The 22,750-nt window shown below is 36.0% G+C and overlaps 2 protein-coding genes and 2 pseudogenes across 2 annotated transcripts; 2 read left to right on the top strand and 2 right to left on the bottom strand.

Moving 5' to 3' along the window:
- Positions 1-513: 513 nt before the first annotated feature.
- LOC120211927 lies at positions 514-19,502 on the top strand (annotated as a pseudogene).
- LOC120211929 (BRAP2 RING ZnF UBP domain-containing protein 1-like) lies at positions 9,848-13,293 on the bottom strand. Its single transcript, XM_039210395.1, has 11 exons — positions 12,925-13,293; positions 12,669-12,777; positions 12,121-12,235; positions 11,920-12,017; positions 11,594-11,700; positions 11,200-11,449; positions 10,899-10,952; positions 10,619-10,762; positions 10,451-10,515; positions 10,216-10,270; positions 9,848-10,135 (listed from the first exon to the last, which is right to left on the bottom strand). The coding sequence occupies exons 1-11, from the start codon at positions 13,209-13,211 to the stop codon at positions 9,980-9,982; spliced, it is 1,440 nt and encodes a 479-aa protein (XP_039066326.1). The 5' UTR covers positions 13,212-13,293; the 3' UTR covers positions 9,848-9,979.
- On the top strand, positions 16,458-18,957 carry LOC120211928 (annotated as a pseudogene).
- Positions 19,231-22,431, bottom strand: LOC120211986. Its single transcript, XM_039210439.1, has 10 exons — positions 22,426-22,431; positions 22,027-22,114; positions 21,854-21,942; positions 21,415-21,513; positions 21,165-21,286; positions 20,942-21,086; positions 20,704-20,796; positions 20,195-20,268; positions 19,843-19,896; positions 19,231-19,758 (listed from the first exon to the last, which is right to left on the bottom strand). The coding sequence occupies exons 1-10, from the start codon at positions 22,429-22,431 to the stop codon at positions 19,728-19,730; spliced, it is 801 nt and encodes a 266-aa protein (XP_039066370.1). The 3' UTR covers positions 19,231-19,727.
- Positions 22,432-22,750: the final 319 nt, after the last annotated feature.

Below are 22,750 nucleotides of genomic sequence, written 5' to 3'. Positions count from 1 at the left end.
AGAACAGAGGTACCAAAATGAATCAAAAATTAAACTTTAGGTGTGGTTTTGAAAAAAATGGAAAGTTTAAGTACTAAAAAGCTTAAAACTGATAGTTTATGTATTAAAAGTGTAATTTACCCTAGTTTTAGTCAAAAAGTTTATTGTTGAAATTCTTGTCTGGTAAACTTCGTTTACTTATGAAACTTCTGTATATTGAATTATTGATCGCTTCAAATTAAAATTATAAATTATAAGATTATTTTATACAAATGGCAAGAATACCTAAAAATAAAAAGTCCACGACCCCAACCTAATCTACAATCACTGCGCTTATCAGATACCCTATCATTTTATAAGCGAAACTACTTATCAATCGAGTTCCAACTTTTAATTATTTCAATATCTCATATCTCGTCTCGTTCTGATCACGATATGTCTGCATATTTCTTTTTTGTTTGTTTCCTTGTTCTTTCCATTTTCCTTTTGATTTTTCTTTTTTCACCTTTCAAATCCCTAACCCTCTCCTCCTTTCTATAAATACTTCAGCCAGAAGCAACTCCAAAGAAGAAAGAGAGAGAAGCATTCAAAAAAAAAAAAAAAAATCTAAAGAGAAAGAAGTGAGAAGACCGCTCTTTTCCATTCGCTTTCTCCGAAGAAATTATCCCGATCTGTGAAATTAAATCTGGTAATTTTTTCTATCATTTCTATAATTTTTTGAAGTTTATTGGATGATTTGTTTAAGTTGGTGGATTTCTTGAGCTGAGACCCTAATTTCTTACGGGTTTTTGGTTATCTTTTTGAAGTATAATTGATCTACGAGGAGCTCAGATCTCTTTTCTTTTTCTTTTCTTTTCTTTTTGTTGTTTTTTTACAGAATTACGATCATGTCCTCACTTAGCAGAGAACTCGTGTTCCTTATACTTCAATTCCTTGATGAAGAGAAATTTAAAGACACTGTTCACAGGTATGCTTTGATGTTTGCAGTTTTATTTTTCTATTTTAAAAAAATATATATATAAATGCGTTGAAATTATGTTTCTGTGTTTTTTGTACTTGTTGGTTAATGAATTTTAATTTAATTAGATTGGAGCAAGAGTCAGGATTTTTCTTCAATTTGAGATATTTTGAGGACATGGTGACGAATGGGGAGTGGGATGAGGTAGAGAAGTATCTCTCGGGGTTTACAAAGGTGGATGATAACAGATATTCCATGAAGATATTTTTCGAGATTCGGAAACAGAAATACCTTGAAGCTCTTGACAAGTAAGCATTTTTTTCCTCGTTAGCTTATAGTGTCGTCTGTACTTATTGTTTAGTTTGTTTGTTGGCATTTTTGCAAGTCTGCGAGTGAATTTACTTACATAAAACGGGAAGTGTCCTAAGTTCATTTGTATTTTCACTGGAACAAATGCAGGCGAGATCGTGGTAAAGCCGTGGAGATTTTAGTTAAAGACTTGAAAGTGTTTTCAGCATTTAATGAGGAGCTTTTTAAGGAAATTACACATCTGATGACATTGGACAACTTTAGGTATGGATGAGATATTGATACTCGGTTTATTTTTTGTCCACTGTGGCAGCACTTTGGCATCTTTGTGTCTCTACTTCATAAGTTCCTGCAATTTTATGGTTTATGTTTATATGCAGAGAAAATGATCAGTTATCTAAATATGGGGATACCAAATCTGCTAGAGGCATAATGCTTGCAGAATTAAAGAAGTTAATAGAGGCTAACCCTCTTTTCCGTGATAAGCTTCAGTTTCCTTCCTTGAAGAATTCAAGACTGCGGACACTAATAAATCAAAGGTCATATTCTTCTTTTTTTATTCTAAACTTAATTAATTCCTTCCGCTTTGAGCTTCTTAATGGTTTTTGTTATTATAATGCAGTTTGAATTGGCAGCATCAGCTTTGTAAGAATCCAAGGTCCAATCCGGACATAAAAACACTGTTTGTAGACCACAGTTGCGGACAACCAAATGGTGCACGAGCTCCATCCCCTGTTACTAATCCTTTAATGAGTGGCATCCCGAAGGCGGGGGGTTTTCCTCCACTGGGTGCTCATGGTGTAAGTTGGTAGAAGTCCTAAGTAATCAAGTTGTTTCTGGATTGTTCATTTCTTTTGACATCTTACACATATATACACAGCCTTTTCAGCCCACACCTGCTGCTCTTCCTATCTCTCTTGCTGGATGGATGGCTAACCCAGCTCCTATGCCTTACCCTGCAGCTTCTGCCGGACCAATTGGACTAACTGTGCCAAATAATGCAGGTAGTTATTTAAAGAACTTGTCCATTGTGTTCAAACTTCAAATTGCTTCTTCTTTACTAAGTTCTACACTTGTCATGCTGGTGTGGACGTGCATGTTGTAAAACTTCATTTGCGTGTTAGAATTACTTTTGTTGCCTCTGTCAAGATGCATAATGTATAAATTTGTTAGGAAAAGTCATATTTGTTGCTAATATGATATTATGATGTAAGATCATGATACATCGAGAAGTCACCAGAACATAAAAATTTTAGGATATCATACAGTTTTTTCTAGTGAAATGCATATCTTGATGGATTTTTATTTGACCTTCTATATTTGTTTCTCATGCTAGCTGCAATCTTAAAACGCCCTAGAACTCCTCCAACCAATAACCCTGCCCTGGACTACCAGTCAGCAGATTCTGAACATGTTTTGAAGAGACCAAGGCCCTTCGGAATGCCAGATGAGGTATGTCAAGCTAATCATACCATATGCGATGGTTTATAATATAGATTTACCTCCTGAATAGCAAGTGTGACATATATGTGGAAACTCACGAGAATAGTGAGTATTTTTATGTATCTCAAATGATGAATTACAGAGTCTATTTAAAGACTTAGGATACAAGAGTTTCACTGCAACTAGGAGTTATTTAAAACACAAACCTTATCTTCTGTTATTAAAAGATAAGATCCTATCTCTATCACTAATTACAAATAAACTCTAATATTTACAATTGTAACAACTTACACTCCCCCTCAAGCTCGAGTATATACATTGTATAAATCCAGCTTGGACAGAAACTTCTCAAAAACTTGTTTGGATAGAGCTTTGGTGAGAACATCTGCTAGTTGTTCCTCTGTAGGGACATAAGTTAAGTTTACTATCCCACCATTCACTTTTTCTGCAATAAAGTATGTCGATTTCCACATGCTTAGTACGATCATGATGGACGGGGTTTTTTGCAATTTGAATAGCTGATTGATTATCACTAAAGTTTTCTAAGTTTCTTTCATACTTTACGTCCAACTCCTTTAGTAGTCGTAGCAACCACATGCCTTCACAGATTCCCAATGCTAAGGCTCTATACTCTGCCTCGGCGCTGCTTCTAGAAACTACATTCTATTTCTATCAGTAATTACAAATAAACTCTAATATTTACAATTGTAACAATGTACAATATACAAATCTATTATTTTTGTGGAAGTATGACCATGAGATGTATGTGATGCATTTGTAACGAGGTTTAGAGTATATTAATTAATTCATGTGAAGAATGTGATTTAAACAAAAATTTTAGTCCTGATGAAATTTATTTGCATGTTATGGCTTTTCTGGTTATAATAATTAGCAATTGAAATTTTGGTGCTCCTCTAGTTCTCTGAAGATGGGTAATCAAATAAAGAATTTTTCTCCTAATTTTAAACCTCATCATGTTTCCCTTATTGTTGAAAGCAAGAAAATGGTACTTTACAGTTTAGGTAGTTTTGATAGTATTTTTTGGGTCTTAGTTGTCTTGTTTTCACCTTAGTTTTTTTCTCTTCCTTTTCTTCCTGCCTGCTAGTCTTTTGGCTGTAACCAGGAGGTCTGCTTCATCTTGTAGCATAGCAACATCCTTCTAGTTTTTGTTGAAACTGTATATTATAAATTAATGGTACCTAATCAGCTATGCTTCACCACCAGGTCAATAATTTGCCTATAAATATTTTGCCGGTTCCATATGCCGACCAGAGCCATGGTCAAAGTTCTTATTCTCCTGATGACTTGCCTAAGACTGTTGTTATGACTCTAAGTCATGGGTCTACAGTCAAGAGTATGGATTTCCATCCGGTGCAACAAATTCTACTTCTTGGTGAGAAAGGAACAAAAATTTGCATGCGTGCTCAGAATCATTTTCTGTAAATTATGTTATCATAAGCTGGTTTTTTCTTCCCTTTATTGTTCTGTTCTAATTTTGTGTGTTTTCTTCTCCCATATTTGGTTTTATAATATCAGTGGGAACAAACATTGGTGATATCATGGTGTGGGAAGTAGGTAGTGGTGAAAAGATCGCCCATAAAACTTTTAAGGTCTGGGACCTTTCAGCATTTTCGATGCCACTGCAGGTTTGGAATTTTTTTGCCGCTAACAAGATTTATTGAACTTGAAGTAGTCACAAATGTTAACCTTCTGATTCTCAATCAGGCATCTCTGGCAAATGATTATACTGTAGCAGTCAACCGTGTTGCTTGGAGCCCTGATGGAGCACTTTTTGGTAATGCCTGGGGCTGTAGCAATTGAATTTCTGATTGTCTGCCACTTTGAAAAGGAAGTAAATTCATCTACCTAGTTTTGAAATTTTCTACCTATTTTCAGGTGTTGCTTATGCCAAGCATATTGTGCACATATACTCCTACCATGGTGGTGATGATCTACGTAATCATCTTGAGGTTTGTGTGACTAGTCGATGCAGTTATGTCCAGCAAGGATTTTTATGCTGATATCTTCCTTTCTCCTAATACATTCATTGAATTCTTTTCTATTTTAGATTGAGGCTCATGTTGGAAGTGTCAATGATATTGCATTCTCTTATCCAAACAAACAGTTGAGCATTGTCACTTGTGGCGAGGACAGGGTTATTAAGGTTGCTGTTCATCTCATTTCTTTTATCTTATTGCATCTGTTTGAATTAATTACTAACAGCTTAATCTTTGTAGGTTTGGGATGCTACTACTGGCGCTAAGCAGTATACTTTTGAGGGTCATGAAGCACCTGTCTATTCTATATGTCCTCATCACAAGGAAAATATTCAGGTAACAGACAACAACATGGAGATTGGCACTCATTTGTCCCTTTGTTTTAATTTCCCTTCCATTTCAACAGAGTAAAAATGGGGGTATATTAATTATTTTCCTCTTAGTTAGAAAATGAGCCAATATCACACTCAGAAAACTAAGGTCTAAAGTTTTTACCAGTCTTTTCATAGATCTTAACAGATTAAATGTATAACATTGAATCATTATACAGTTGATATTAAACAACAATCATTGGATGCTTGAGTTATATTCAATCCGAGTCTGTTTTTAGCCTTGGTGATTATTATTATTTTTGGTTGTTTCATTTAGTGTTCTGGAGTATTTTGTGTGCAAATTTGATTTTGGCTCCTAGCATGGTATCTGCTGTGTAAATTAAGCTAGTTTTACCCCCCAATGTCCATCTCCTGCTTAAATATTTTTAAATAATGTACCCGAGTTAAAAGATATTTGAAAGTATATATATTCTATGGAAACCAGAATTTGTGAAACGATTTCAGATTTTGGGATATTTTGTCATAGAACAATCAGATTTAGGATTTAGTGCGTTTTTCTTTCAACCATAGAGTCCACAACTCCTTTCTAAAGACTCTGCATAAGAATCTCTCTATTTCTCTTCTGGTGATACTTGTATTTTTGAATTGGACATTCTAATCATTAGCAGTTGATATCCTATAAGTTTCTTATTACTGTAATGCTTAAAGATTTCCATCTTCTTCTGTCTTATTCTCCCTTCTCAGTTCATTTTCTCAACAGCAACTGATGGGAAAATAAAGGCATGGTTGTATGATAATATGGGTTCAAGAGTTGACTATAATGCACCAGGCCAGTCCTCGACAGCAATGGCATACAGTGCTGACGGAACAAGGTTCTTATGTTATATGTCCACTCTCTGACTTGGTCTTTCTTATTTTGAGGTTGTTCTTATCATCTTTCTATTCATTATGGTAGTACTTACCTTTTCAATTTATCGGCTACTATAGGCTGTTCTCATGCGGGACAAATAAAGAAGGGGAATCATTCTTGGTGGAATGGAATGAAAGTGAAGGAACTGTCAAGCGTTCGTATTTTGGTCTTGGGAAGCGATCTGTGGGAGTTGTTCAATTTGATACCACAAAGAATCGGTTCTTGGCTGCTGGTGATGAGTTCACTGTCAAATTCTGGGACATGGATAATCTTAATTTATTAACAAGTACTCCAGCAAATGGTGGATTGCCGGTATGTAAGCATTTGCATTATTCCTTGTACGGTTGTCTGGTACTAACTTCAACCTCCTAACTGTACTTGTATAACAAAATGCAGCCTTCCCCTTGCATTAGATTTAACAAGGAAGGAACATTGCTAACCGTTTCAACTGATGATAATGGAGTTAAAGTTCTAGCTAATTCAGATGGCATTAGGTTGCTACGGACGGTGGAGAGTCGTTCATTTGATGCTTCTAGAGTTGCCCCTGCTGCTATAGTAAAGGTAAAAGCTCTTAATATATGAGAGAGATACTATAACTATTCATTAATGTACAAATATTATGTGAAGATATTTTTGTAAGTGGCTGATTTATGTACCAGGCTCCAAATATTGGTACATTTGGCTCCAACAACGCAACTATTGGAACAACCATGGGTGATCGTGCAGCATCAGTACCTGCTATGGTTGGAATGGTGAGTTACTATCATAGTCATAACCTAAATGTTTTTTCATAAAGTGACATGGATGCACCTATCTTTTGAAAGTGAATGTTTACGAAGTCTAATTTATGCATGATAAAATTTATGATCTGATCTTTTTGCTTTTGGGTCATTTCAGATCAACGATGGTAGAAGCGTGGCCGATATAAAGCCAAGAATCACAGATGAGTCTGTGGAGAAATCTAGGATCTGGAAACTTACAGAAATCAATGAATCATCACAATGCCGCTCCTTGAGGCTTCCTGATAGTTTGACAGCTACGAGGGTAAACCTATGTCTCTAATTGTGTACTTCTATAGAATTTTGAAATAATTCTGATGGAATTCCACCTTTTGTGGCCTATCTAAAATCATCTGCTTAGGAATAATTCACTAAGATTTTATCCTCTACTCACTCTATGGCAAATCTACCTGTAGAAAAGTTTGCAGTTCACATTATGTATGGTTGTGATTTTATTCTGAGTAGATTATGATAGTATATATTTATTTTGTAAAGACAAGGAGAATCATTTAATTTTTTATGGTGTCAGGTTTCTAGACTAATTTATACAAATTCTGGAGTTGCCATATTGGCTTTAACATCTAATGCTGTACACAAGCTTTGGAAATGGCAGAAGAATGATCGCAACTTACCTGTGAAGGTATTAAAATTTCTTTAACAACTCTTTACTATTTTGCATACTTCGTATTATAATATATTTGTATTGTTTCCCCCCTTAATATTATTAGAAACTTGGTATTAACTAAGATTTTACCTGTTGTAGGCCACAGCCAGTGTTGCACCACAATTATGGCAACCGACGAGTGGAATATTAATGACTAATGATATAAGTGATACCAATCCTGAAGATGCTGTTCCATGCTTTGCACTTTCAAAGAATGATTCCTATGTTATGTCAGCTTCCGGGGGTAAAATTTCACTATTCAATATGATGACATTTAAGGTATCTCCTTTCTCTGCTCATTTCATTCTGGACATGACTATTTTTAGGGAAGCTATGGTGTTTTAAGTGTATAACGCTTGTAGGCTATACTTTTATAGTGTAATCGTGAAGTTTAAAAGAATTTTTGTTTAAATAATGAGGGTATTTCATTTGGATTGTTGGATTGAAATTTTGACTGACGATGACGTTATTCTTTCTTTTGAAAAGGGAGGGGGGGTCTAGTTTGGTTAAATACAAATCTTGCTTTCTTCACATTTATTTTGTATCTTTGTTCTTTCTTAATGTGCAGACGATGACAACATTCATGCCCCCACCGCCCGCAGCTACCTTCCTTGCATTTCATCCTCAGGACAATAACATCATTGCCATTGGCATGGATGATTCATCAATCCAAATTTACAATGTTCGGGTGGATGAGGTCCTCAATTGACTTAGAACTTCGATATTCTGTTTAGAAATAAGGCGATTTTTTTTGGTTTAACTGCGTGCTCTATTTTCTCAGGTGAAAACAAAGTTGAAAGGCCATCAGAAAAGAATAACAGGCCTTGCATTCTCTAATACCCTAAACGTGCTTGTTTCTTCAGGAGCTGACAGTCAGGTTGGAAATATCAGTGTTTCTCCGATGTATACTTGTTTTATCCTAGAACAGTTTAACAACCCACTGTGAGAAAACTAAAATAACTGATACACTTGACATTGAAACTTGCATATGTTTAAAGCCAACTCTCGAAATACGTGATATGTTAAAAAGCTCATGCTTGTAACAATTGGCTTATTTCAAGCTAATCTTGTCAAGGATACATGGAATAAGCTTCTTGCTGAAAACATATTAATCTATTACGCCTATATGAGGTCTTTTTTGCATGTTTTATTGTTTAGCTATCCTTACAAAAAATCTATGGCATTTCATAGGATTTACCTTGTATATTCATGTCTTGTAAAATGACTTTTAGTATTTGTTTGGATCATTATCATCTGATTATGTCAAATCCTTTTTTTCGCTGCAGCTGTGTGTCTGGAGCACAGATGGATGGGAGAAACAAACCAGTAAGTTCTTGCAAATCCCGAGTGGGCGAGCACCGTCTCCTCATGCAGATACCGGGTTCAATTTCACCTGGATCAGACGCATTTGCTGGCAGTACATGAATCACAAATCGCTATTTTGAAGCACAGAAACTAGAATGTCTAAAACAGGTATGTGAGCTTATTTTTCTGCATCGTATACTATATATATTGCTTAAATCTATGTTTAATCAAGTGCACTTTAGGAGGTAATTGCTTTGCAGTTTCATGCATGCAGTAAGAAGTGTCCCTGCAATGCCAAATGAGTGTATAGAGTATGCTTTGTTTCCGGTACAGTTTGCTAGTGATTTATTTTGAGGTTACTTATGTTACTTCGGAATTATTTTCTCAAACAGTGGGTCCCCCGAGAAGCAAGTAGTCCCATCACACACGCGACGTACTCCTGTGACAGCCAATCAATATACGTGAGCTTCGAAGGCGGAGGTGTTGATGTTCTTACTGCTTCAACACTGAGATTGAGATGCCGAATAAGTCCGGCTGCATACTTACCTCCCAATGCAAGGTGCGTTCTCCTTTCCTATTTATCAAATCAGTTATACCCCAATGCGTGATGTCATCATTTTACGTTTCGTAACGAATGCACCTTGGAACAGCTTGAAAGCTTATCCACTCGTCATTGCGGCACATCCATCGGATCCAAATCAATTTGCGTTGGGACTAACAGATGGCGGAGTCCATGTCATTGAACCATTGGAGTCTGAAGGAAAATGGGGCACTTCTCCTCCAGTTGAAAATGGTGCCGGACCAAGTTGCACATCTGGTCCAACTGGTTCAGAGCCACACCAACGGTAACCCCTCCACGAGCAAGCAGGCATCTCTTCCGTGCTATCCCTGCCAGCGCCAAATGGTTCCATGTCGACATGACCTTCGAGGGAAGGCCGCACAAGGCAAAATAATAGGTTTACATTAGAAAAGGCATGATATGGATTTTGCGGCGGAGGCATAGTGTTGGTTGATTCGATTATTTATCGAGGATTGGTCGTAAATGTAGGAGTCGATCACCTGCAATACGTAGCCTTCGAAAAAGGGAATTAGGGACAATATGTGTTGGTTTTAAATAGTTAGGAGTGCTGTGTCTGTATGTTTATTGTTTAGCTTTTCAGAAACTGTTAAATTGTTTAATATCTCACCAATTTGTTTAGCTTGTTCATCTTCATGCAAATGTTACAAGACATTGGCCATTCATACTGTTCCTTAATCTTCAGGAATCTATTCAACTATACAAAAACCATGATTGTGCATTTACCTAATTCCGTCTTCGACTCGATTTCTTGTGCCTCCTGCTGCTAGCAGATGACGATTGCGTAGACGGAACAGGCAAGACCGTTCCACCCCGGATACTATCTGAATCCGCCGTATCAAGTGTCTTCTGAGCTTCGATATAGACCTTGAGATCGCGTATCTGTCGCAATAAACAACGATCAAAGTCGGAAAATCTCGAGCAATTGCATAGAAAACTATAAACTCGGGTCATTAAGATACCTGCTCTTCCAGATCAATTATCTTCTCATCCATCAACCTTGACTCGGAGGCTTCCCTAAAAGGCAAAACAAAGACACCGTGTGAGGTCTGGAACCCGAAAAAGAAAACGAGAGAAAAAGCCAAATGCTAATACAAAGAACGGAGTTGCATTTGACTGGTAATGGGTTTCCCTTTTTTGGGGCAAGAAAAGTAGATTATAATTATGTTAATGGACCCAGGGTGGAAAATAGAGTACCTCTTTTCGATTTCCTTGACCTTATCGCGCCAAACTTGTTGGTCTTTTATGAGCTTACGATTGACCTACGACGGACAATGATGTTATATAAAGAGCCAACAATGCAAATGCCTTTTCGCAAAGTAAAGCGCATGCAGAAACTGTGTAACGGAAAATGTCGAAGCAGACCTCGGCAAGAGCATTTTTTTCCTCTGTGCACTTATCCAGATTACTCTGGATGTCCTGCATTTCCGATGTCACAGCCTTCTCCACGGCTTCGGCAATCGTACTCTCTCTTTTGCTTTTGGCTTCCGCGAGCATAGATTCATAATTCTGTAGGATGGAGAGTAGCGCAGGATATAACAAATAGTTCTTTATACCGTAAAAATCGCAATAGCACCAGTAGGACAAGAACACACTAGAACAGAAAGAAATCCTTAAATTAAAACAAAATCAGTGTTCCTCTTACTTGTCTTTGTTTCTCTAACTCGGTAGCCAGAAGTCGGCTGTACTCATCGAAAACCTGTTTCATTGGCACATATGTCAAAGTCGGATTATTACTTAAAAAGCTTTTCAAATAAATTTGAATAATCGGTGTCAAAGCCGTATATGTGGTCAGTTGTAGCTAATGAAATTGTTCTATTCGTTCAAGGAAACCTATTAAACTTACAAGATTGGTACAATCAAGATTTCCTATCGGCTAGTTTAAGATATCCATAATTTATCATTGAATGATAAGTAACCTGCCAGAAGTAATTTAAGGAATATACCGCTTCAACTTTGCTGCTATAGATGACCTCGTTAATTCTGGAATCATCACCGCAGCCACAGGAACGACAAGTTCCTTCGATTGATGTGCAACGAGAGTCCATCTCGACCGGTTTGCCATCAACTCTTGAATGATTTAATCGATGAACATAACCATCACCCACATAGTCCCATATCTGCTGTGATATCGACTCAAGGGAATAGCGATGCTGTGTGTCTTTCCAATGTCTAACGGCATGGCCTTCTTTATATCTGCAGTGCCCATAAATAGTTACTTGAAACATAAAGACCATGAATTCTATTAAAAAATTCAAAACATACTAAAGTAATAACCAAGCCCGGATAATGTTACCGTGTTTAAACACGATAAGAAAGGGACAGCTTCTAATGCATTACCTTCCACACCCCATGAAACCACATATCAAGCAGATCCAAAGATTCTCTCCAGATCCACAAACAGAACAGACCGGATTCTCGTCCTGCTGCTGGCAAAACCGGCAGACCTATCAACATAATGATGCTAATTAGAACATTATTCCATATGGGAAAAAAGCGAACACAAATTTTAACGAAGACAAGTCCTAAACAAAATAGATGCAGATGCAATAATATTAACTGATACCAAAACATAAAGTCAGCTTCTCTGGGATAACGATAGAAAGATAACAGGCAAGAATACAATATAAAAAGCATAAGTTTCATGGAAATAAGAACTAGCTTACTGTACAGGACATGTAAGTCCATTTTGACGTGCAAGAACATTGAAACGAATGGTCACAAAATGTATTAAGTATCCCACTAGTATCTGGGTCCAATCTCTCTGTCATCAAACACCGAAAAGGGAAGTTAAATTAATAGCCTAAACAAATAAAACATCATGAACACACTAGATCGAAAAGGATGATTTCTGCTTTATCACTAACCGAGACAAATGGGGCACGTAGGCAACGCAGCAAATCCTTCAGGAGGCGTGCTTGCAATCTCGGACAATTCCGTGTATTCGACAGAATGCATAAAAAGGATGTGGCATAACTCAGCCTAAAATGAATTCAAGTCGTTAATCAAAATTGTTGCTCTCAAGTATCAAAATGAAGTGATTAGGAGCAGGGATTTAAATAGCGATCCGCTATTGGAATAGCGGCCGTTATATAATGATTTTGGTGCCATCTGAAAACGTTATCAAAATGAAGTGATTAGGAGCAGGGATTTAAATAGCTATCCGCTGTTGGAATAGCGGCTGTTATATAGCGGTTTTGGTGCCATCCGAAACCGTTATCACTTGACCGCAATACCCGCAATGATTGCAATAGCACCCATTATGTTTACAATCACGATAAATGCAACGGTACTGAAAAACACTCGATCACGATATTACTAAAAACGCAACCGCAATCACGATAAACACAAAGCAACTGTAGAAGCAATCGCAACCACAATTTAAATCCCTGATTAGGAGATGAAACTTACTGACCTCAGCAGGCGAAAACCTCTTCCCGTTCAAGCTAAAATAGAACGCATCAGCCGCCGACTGGTTAACCAACTCAATTAATACGCTATACCTATCTTCTATTCCATCATTCCTATCATTCCAAAACATGCACCGTTAACGAAAAAGAAAAAGGAGTTTTAAACGCAAGTACCATACGAAGATAAAGATTTTCTTTCTTTAAAGTGAAAATTCATCAAATTGGGGATCAAGAATGATCTATTAAGGCGATGAATGATACCGGATGAAGAGGAGGTAGGAGACATTCTCGAGGTGGGAGCCGGCGAAACGGACGAGATCGGCGGCGGAGAGATAGTTGGGGACGGCGACGACGAAGAGGGAAGTGGAGCGAGAGCTAGGGTTGGGGAGGGAGCTCTGTGAGGCCTCTCGATAGAGGTTGACGATCCCTCTCCTTTCACGTAATTTAGGGTTAGGGTTTGATGGGGAGGTGGTGGCATAGAATTCGATTTCTTCGGCGTCGGCGAGTTGTAACTCGGTGTCCACTGAGTGAACTCGGATGATGAACATGGTGGTGTAATTGAGTTCACTCGCTTTTCGGAAAGCCTGACACAGCTCTATCTAATAAAGGAAATGATCCTTGAAAATTGAAATTTTCTTTTCTGCTTTGCAAATATGCAATTCAAAATAAATATTATTCTATATATTCATGAACAATTTGATATTACTCTTCAAAAAAAAAAATTAAAAGTGTTGCAACAAAGTTTTGGACAAATTACACAAATAGTCCCCTGACTACAAGATACTATTTTATTAAGTCCGTCGACTACTAAAAGTTATCAAATAGTCCATTGACTATAGAGAGTTATTTTATTAAGTCCCTCAACTATTAAAAGTTATCAAACGGTCACTCGACTATTTACTATGTTCCAAACTTGTCATTGTCCGTTAAAAATTAACGGTCATCTGAGTTGGACATTAATATGCTGACTGAGATATGATAATCATTTGAGATTATGAGATAATATTTTATCATACCTCAGTTAGTAGGTTAAAATACAGTTCAGACTACCATCCATTTTTTAATGAAAAAGAGAGAGTTTGAAAAATACTAAATAGTCAGATGAACGTTTTGTAACTTTAAATAGTCAAGTGACTCGACAAGCAACTCTATGGTTAGAGAATCATTTTGCAACTTTTAATAGTTGAAGGACTTAATAAATCAATATCCTACAGTCAATAAACAATTTATGTACTTTACCCAAAGTTTTTAAAAAATGTAATTTAAAAATACTGTTAAAATGATTTTAAAAAGAAAAAAAGTTCACCTTACAGATTATGCTGTAAATTGAAAATATAGTATTTGAGAATAAAAATATAATTTTAATCAAAAAGTGATTTTGCACATAAAAAATTAGAAATTTGAGTCCATAGATTAAAAATTATTTTTATAACCTAAATCAAGCATTCTCAACCTGACTCAGTATTAATGGTTAAATCAATTAAGCACAAATGATTGCAGCGTATTTGAACGTTTATTGTCAAATGATTGAGAGTTTTAAAATAGATACTACACTTATATTTATCTTAAATTAATAAAAAATTAATTCGATTAAATAATTTAAATGATAGCATGTATTACTACACAAGGATAAAGTGCACAAATGGTCCCTCAACTATAGAGTATTGATTTATTTAATCCTACAACTTTAAAAGTTACAAAATAGTCATCTGATTATAAGATATTTTTTAAGCCCATTGACTATTAAAATTACAAAATGGTCACCCGACTATTTGTGTTCCAAACTCGTCCTTTTTCGTTAAAAAATTGATGGCAGTTTCAATTGGACGTTAACCTGCTGACTGAGATATAATAGTCGTTTAAGATTCTGGATCATATTATATCATATCTCAGTCATCAGGTTAACGTTCAACTCAAACTGCCATCAATTTTGTAATCTAAAAGGGCTAGTTTGGAACATAATGAATAGTCGGGTGACCATTTTGTAACTTTTAATAGTCAGGGGATTAAAAAAATATCTTATAATCGGGGATCATTTTGTAACTTTATAATACTTGAAGGACTCAATAAAGCAACACCTATATTCAGGGTACTATTTATATACTTTACCCATTATATAATTATTAAAATTAATTTAATAAAAACAATAATAAATATAATAAATAAATTAATATAAAAATATCACGTTATTTATTTTATGAATAATAAATATTACTATTTTTATTTTAAAAAATTATTCTAATTTAAAAATAATGGTCAAAATGGTAATCTAATTAAATGTTAAAGACGAAACTTAATATTATAATTTTAAATCGTATAAAAATATTTTATATAAAATTTATAATACCCAAATCAAATTAATTAATTAATAAAATAAATATTAATAATTGTAAAATAATAATCTTAAAACTCATCACTTTAGGGGTGTTTGGTTCAAAGATTGTGATTCTCATGGGATGGGAATCCCACATTCCCATGTTTGGTTGACCGGAATATCATTTCCGGTATTTTATTACCAATAGTAGATTTTTTGGAGTATATTACCGGAAATGTCATTACCTCCATTCCTTACGTATTGTAACATTACCGGCGATTTAAACTAAAATGTCCTTAAATTTTTATTTTTTTTCAAAAATATCATTCTTTTGTCATTGAATAATAAAAACTATACGAATGTTAAATTACAAATTTATCTTAAATTATTTTAGATTTACAAAAAAAATCTATAATTAAAATTTTATATAAAAAATTTACCCTTTCATTAAACATTTTTTATATTTTTAATTTTGTAAAAAATTATATAAATATTATGAATTTAATTTTTTAAAGAAAATATATAAATATTTTACAATTTGTAATATTATACAAATATATAATAAGGACAATTTGGTCAAATATACATTCCAATAATCTTTTATTCCTTTAATCAAACACGATAATCTTACATTCCTGTTAAACCAACCAAACACAAATATGTCAAAGTTTTCTCAAAAGAAACGGTTTCTTGCACGTGAAAATAGACCTTTTCTTTTTGTAATTTTAGCATTTATATAAATTTAATTTCATGAAATTTTTATAAAATATATCTAAATTATAATAACATTTTAACATATGATTTGATTAAAATTTAATCAAATTAATAAAAGATTTAAACGATAATATGGGATTGATTTAATTTATAGGATAATTTGGGTTAAGGAGTAATCAAAATTTAATTCCTTACATACAAATAGGGTAAAGTACACAAATAGTTTCTCGATTATAAGTTATTGTTCGGTTGAATCCTAGAACTATTGGAAGTTATAAAATGATCCTCAACTATAAGACGTTACTTCATTGAGTCTGCCAACTATTAAAATTATAAATCAGTTAATTGACTATTCATATGTTTTAAACTTATTCTTTTATGTTAAAAAATTAGTGATCGTCAGATTTAAATATTAACCTCTCGTTAGGATATTAAAATTTAATCTTAAAATTGTTGAGTTGTATTTTTGTTGGAGTCTCTGTTTATATTATATTGTTGATTAATGTTTGAAACATTATATCGTCGAGTAAGTATTTAAAGTAACGCATTGTCAATAGACATTATTAAAATATAATTTTTTTTATATCATAATAAATATTAACATTTAATTTGGACTATTATTAATTTTAAATAAAAAATACGAGGAAAAATATATAAATAATAAATAAATTATTTTATAAATTTTAATAATCGACGTGACTCGCCGCCTATTACGCGCTTTTGTAAATCTTTGCGCATTAGAAATGGAGACAATCACGTAATTTTAGATTCTTCACTTTCACTGGTCAATCTTATCTCTACACTGAAACCACCGTAAAATTCCAACTTTATACATTAACCCCCGTTAAGTTTCTTGGATCCGCTTCCACCGGCTGTTCGGCCGCCATCTCCGCCGTCTAAAGCTTCACCGTTTGTGATCATTCAAAGTCTTGAAAAGGTAAATTCAGATAAACACCCCATTTTCGTTTTCGTTTTCGTTATCGTGTTGTGATCAAGATTCTGTCTATCACAAGAACAAAACAAAACCCAATTTCAGTTTCTGGTAAAGTTTCAATCCCAGTTTCAGTTTTTTTATTGCTACGTTTTTTTGGAGCACGAAGATTTCATCGTTTTTTTTATGTATGTACGGAACTTAAGTTTCAAGATTAAGAAGGAAAGCAGTCTTTTACTAATGGCGCCAAGCACAATCCGTAAAGCGATCGGGGCCGTGAAGGATCAAACGAGTATAAGCATAGCCAAAGTCGCCGGGAACATAGCGCCGGAACTCGAAGTTTTGGTTGTAAAAGTCACGAGCCACGATGAAGATCCGGCCGATGAGAAGTATTTTAGGGAGATCATAAGTCTTACAACATATTCTAGGGGTTATATTAGTGCATGCATTGCTACGGTGTCGAAGCGTTTGAGTAAAACTCGTGATTGGATTGTTGCACTTAAGTCTTTGATGCTTGTTCATAGGCTTTTAGTTGATGGGAACCCTGGTTTTGAAGAGGAGATCGTGTTTGCCTCCAGGAGAGGGATGAGGGTTTTGAATATGTCCGATTTTAGGGACGAGGCGCATTCGAATTCCTGGGATCATGCTGGTTTTGTTAGGTTTTATGCTATGTATCTAGACGAGAAGGTCGAATTTTCGGTGTTTGAGAAGAAGAGGAGAGATGGGGAGGATAAGTTTGCCGGGATAGATGAGAGGAATAGGCTGCGTGAGTATGGAGAATTTAGAGATGATTATGATCGCGGGACTGATAGTAGATACGGTGATTTGAATGATTCTGTTGGGAGAGAGCAGAGGAGAGAAGCGACACCGATGAGGGAAATGAGGCCAGAGAGAGTTTTAGGGAGGCTGCATCAGTTGTTGAAGATTCTTTATAAAGTATTGGGTTGCAGGCCGGCCGGTATGGCAAAAAATAGCAGGTTGGTGCTTGTTGCACTTTATCAGATTTTGAAGGAGAGTTTCGGGCTTTATGTCGAGATATGCGAGGCATTGGGGATCTTGCTGGATAGGTTTACCGAGATGGAGTATGCCGATTGTGTGAAGGGTTTTGATGTTTATGTTAGTGCTGCAAAGATGATTGATGAGCTTGTTGGGTTTTATGGATGGTGTAAGGACATGGGAATTGCTAGGTCCTCCGAGTATCCTGAAGTGCAGAGAATTACCGATAAGCTTTTGGGTACACTCGAAGGTTTTCTGAAGGAAATGACCAATGGCCGAAAGAGTCCGGAGAGAATTAGAGAAGAGAAACTGCCAATTAACGAGGGCCTGAAACGAACATGAACGAAATAAAGGCTCTTCCTGCACCAGAGAATTATAATCCACCTCCACCTCCACCACCACCTGAACCTGAACAACCTAAGATGGTGCCACAACAGGTTACAGAGGACCTAGTGAATCTAAGGGATGATGCCGTTTCAGCCGATGAGCAAGGGAACAAATTGGCTTTGGCCTTGTTCTCCGAAAGACCTACTTCAAATGCTAATGGCTCATGGGAAGCGTTTCCTTCAAATGATGAGCCAGAGGTTACTTCTGCATGGAAAACACCGGCTGCCGAGACTGGTAACACAGATTGGGAATTGGCATTGGTCGAGTCAGCTAGTAATTTATCAAAGCAGAAAGCTGCATTAGCTGGTGGATTTGATTCATTGCTTCTGAATGGCATGTATGATCAAGGTGCAGTGAGGCAGCACGTGAACACTACTCAGTTAAGTGGTGGGAGTGCAAGCAGTGTCGCCGTGCCTGGCCCGGGAAAAACCGCTACTCAAGTGCTGGCATTGCCTGCCCCAGACGGGACGGTACAACCGGTGGGAAATCAGGATCCTTTTGCAGCGTCACTTACAGTTCCACCGCCTTCGTACGTGCAGATGGCAGACATGGAGCGTAAGCAGCAGCTACTCGTGCATGAACAAACGCTATGGCATCAATACGGAAGGGATGGGATGCAAGGTCAAACAAGCTTGTCCAAGATCACCGCTACTTCAGGCTACTACTCCCCTGTTGCACATCCCGGAATGATGCCTTATGGAATGCCGCCGGTTGATGGCATGGGGCAGCCGGGAGGGTACTATTATCCTCCCTACTGAGTTATTTTTTCCCTCAAGCTGGATTAGTTCTTGGCATGGTTCACAATATTATTTTCGCATCAACATTTCGAGTATTCAGAACTTCAATTTTTTTGCTACTTCATCTATTTACATAGCCTCCTGCATAGAGGGTACCTTAGTTTGATAAACTATTCAGTATACGTATTTTGTCATAATTAAGGGCAGAACTTACGTGTAGTGACGAACATTGAATTTATAAATATTTTGGTCCTTATATTTCATAAAATGATCAAATCGATCTCTAAACATTTCGGAACTACAAAATATGAAAGAATTCGTTCAAAGAAACAAAATGGAACAACTTCCAGTGTAAAGAATGTTACAGTGCAAACCAAATGAATGTTTATCTTATGGGCAACCACTGCTCACTCCCGAAAACCCAAATTCTGGGGATGAAGTTTTGGTAAGATTTGTACATTTCAGCTTACAACATATTTGACGTTTCATTAATGGTTTCTACATAACCGAGGGTTCACCATCGGTCACCATGCTATGGCTCCGCTGCAAAACAAATCGGTGTGCGTACTCCGATTACTGGACTGTAATACAAGGAAAATCTTGACAACTTGGGGCATAAGAGGCTGAGAGAGGACCATTCTGCTAGCACTCAGGTTGTATGTTTCTCTCAACAAAAGACCCAAACTAAGTTTTGAGACAATTTTGGGTTATAGCTGGTTTCATCTGAAAATGGTTGAGCGTCCATGCATAGGTGCACCAATTTCTTTTGGTACTACCCAAAATATTCCCCAACTGCAATAACATCATCATTTGCCGGTTTAAACCAGGCAAGTAAACTACTGAATCATTGATTGATGATCCTGATTCATCCTCTGAGCCCACTAAATTAGTAATGAATCCGTGTGAATTTCACGGCATGCCAGTATAAACATAGCAACTGTGTTGGGCTGCTGTGCCTCACGGAGGGCTGCCAATGCCTCCTGGATCACCCGGATGCAACAAATAAGATAAGAGCCCTGCACCGAACCGCATCTTAAGCTTTAGAGTGACAATTAGGCACTGGATACCGAGTATTAGAAGAAGAATAAGAACCATTGTACCTCCAAATGTTGTGTTCAGCATGATGGACATGCTCTGCCCACCTTTGTAAGACCCTGCAATTAGAACAATGTTAAACAAAGGTATCATAAGTTAAAGTAACCTCTGTTGAAAGTACATTAAGAAATTAAATTCATTTCTCCGCAACAAGGGATCAGAATTTCATTGGCTTGGCATCAAACATGGTAGATGAGCATTTTACACTGGATGAAAGGGTGTGGTCAAGCCATGACACAGGTAAACTTGAGAAATCTATTGAAATTAAAAGGGGTAATGCTAATTCTAGGAATTTAAATGCCAGAAAAAAAATTCTAACATGTCCTTCCTGAAAGCCGGGGAAGAAAAAAGAGAAACCTTGCATAGTCGGATCCCTTTAAATGAGCTGCAGCTAAAGTAGCAGCATCAGTCCAGCATCCAGAATCTTGTAGCCGCATAAGGTTAAAATAACCATCAGCCAAAGACATACTACAAGAATTAAACATGATATGTAGCTGCTCTATGAAATGTTGAGAAATAATAGACAAAAGGGTTTGCTTAAAAGAATAAACAAGCTCTTGTTGAGCTTGCTTGTGAAGTTCTTATCAAGCTTGTTAGTAAAGCTAAATGACCCAGGTTCACATATATTCGAACTTGTCCTCATTTATTCAATGAACTTGAATTTTTGAGTCATATATGTTTTATTGAGCTTGATAATCCACCACAAATGACCATAAATCAAACTCATTCAGGTGCTCTTCAATTAAAAAACATAGGTAAATGCATACCAACACATATATAAAATCATGGATAAGAATAGAATAAAACAAGAACCAAATATACATGTATTGGGTTGGATTTTGATGGTTGACTGAACAGAACCAAACCTGTGAACAAGCTTCCTGATACCTTCCAACAGCACAGGGAAGATGGGTGCCAGACAGTGACCGGTCAGTTCGGACCACATTTGCAGCAACAACCTAGATCATCATCATACAGCAGTAAATAGCACCCTAAATATACATGGAAAGTTTGAAAGAATACCAAAATAGACAGGCATTATCGTTAAACCTAGAAAAATCACATGCTTTAATCTAGATATAAGAAAATAAAGTTAACCCTCACCTTAAGTGCCAGCTGAAGAAGAGATCTTGACACTGCAGAAGAAAGGGCAACTGCACGTAGAGCATTTGGGTAGAAGTATGGAGACTCTGGAGAAGCAGAAAGCAATAAACTGACAGCACCTTCGAAGTTTCCAACTGTGACAAGCCTGCACATGGCAGATACAAAGAATAATTACTAGTGTGGCAAACACAGAATAATAACATTCAAATGAACAAAAACTCACTCATGCACACGGTTCTGAATTGCTTCTTCACCCTCCAATTTCCCATGCCAAGGGATACACTCATTAGCCCTTTCCCACAAGTCTTCTTGCTCAAAAGCCATTAAACTAAGTTGACCTTGAGTCTGCCAACCAGAAACATGTCTAGCCATCAAAAGTTTTAAATCACAAGAGATATACATGGCCAACCGAGATTGTACTTCTCATCCTTTCAGTTACTTAAATAGAACCGTTAAAACCACTAAAAACTTACCAATGCATCTCTCTGCCCGGTTTGATGTCGATTTCCCCTTTGACGAAATTCTACTAAGTAGAGATATATTGTCAAGATATGAGAATTTAGAAGGGAAACCTTCCAGATGAAGAAGTCCTTAAAGCTCTTATAGGTGCACTCTCTGGCTTTTGTAAGACCCGAAGAGTTCTATTAAGCCCACTTCTTAGACAAGTCACAACAAGTTTGTTAATGTAGCCTGCAGTTTTCTCATTCACTTGAGTCCATAGAAGTACTATGTAAATATTATACTGCCAAACAAAGCAATGATATTAAACAAAATGGAAGGCCTGCAGATAAAGAAGAAACAAAGCTAACTATGATGCAACAGGCAAATATGGTTCTTGGAAACTTGATAGGTTACCTGTGTGTATGAAAACGAAACCAGTCTAGAATTACCAAGCCATCATAAGCCTCTCACTGTAATATTATGAACTTCAAAACTTGCAGCAACAGCATTGGCAGAGACATCGATGACGTCAATTGTCCCACTTTGACTACCCAAAGCAACTAGACAAAGTAGCATGTTAGTCAACTTGTGAAAGTTTAACAGAAATGAAAATTCAGGAAACAGATTGAGGAAGTGGAACTAACTAGACAAAGTAGCTGCTAAAGAAGGGGATGGTACTGCCAGCATAGTAACTGTAGAAGAAAGAGCCTGAAGCTGCCCAACTAAGCTACTCTGCAGTAATGAATAATTTGACATATAAGTAGACATTAATAGTCCAAAGAATTTGTGTTAAAGCAAAACAAAAAGGAAATTATTCAGCATTAACAAATGTTTTCATTTCATTCTCAAAAATAACTTACAAGGATAAAATTATAAGCTTCCATCTGAGAACCTAAACATTCTTGATAAAGAAGAGACACACAAGAACATACCCTACTAAACATATTTCTTAACGAACAAATGCGAACAAAAAAAATTATTTGCTTAGTTGTTTGTTACAATCGGTTGTTCGTTTAAAGTTAAACAGATGAATAAGAACATACCCTCATTCGTGTTTATTCAGTTCGTTTACATGCCTATTCAATATAAACTATGGTAAAGAGACAATCAAGCCCTCCTAATTAAATAAATTACACAGTTAACTCAAATAATTGCATTCATTAAATTTATCAATTTAATGTTAGAGTAATTATAAAATATTATTTTATAATAATTTGATAAAAATTAACAATAATTTAATAAATTTTATTATTTTTTTAATAATATGATAAAATATAATAAGTATTTTATAATTCTTGAATGTTTAAGGATCGAAATGATAATTTAAGCATAATTTAGTGATCTTTGGTGTACTTTATCTCATATATG

Source organism: Hibiscus syriacus, unplaced genomic scaffold, assembly GCF_006381635.1.
Source record: "Hibiscus syriacus cultivar Baekdansim isolate YM2019G1 unplaced genomic scaffold, ASM638163v2 tig00109987_pilon, whole genome shotgun sequence".
Lineage (NCBI taxonomy): Eukaryota > Viridiplantae > Streptophyta > Magnoliopsida > Malvales > Malvaceae > Hibiscus > Hibiscus syriacus.
This window is presented reverse-complemented; position numbering and strand designations above follow the sequence as displayed.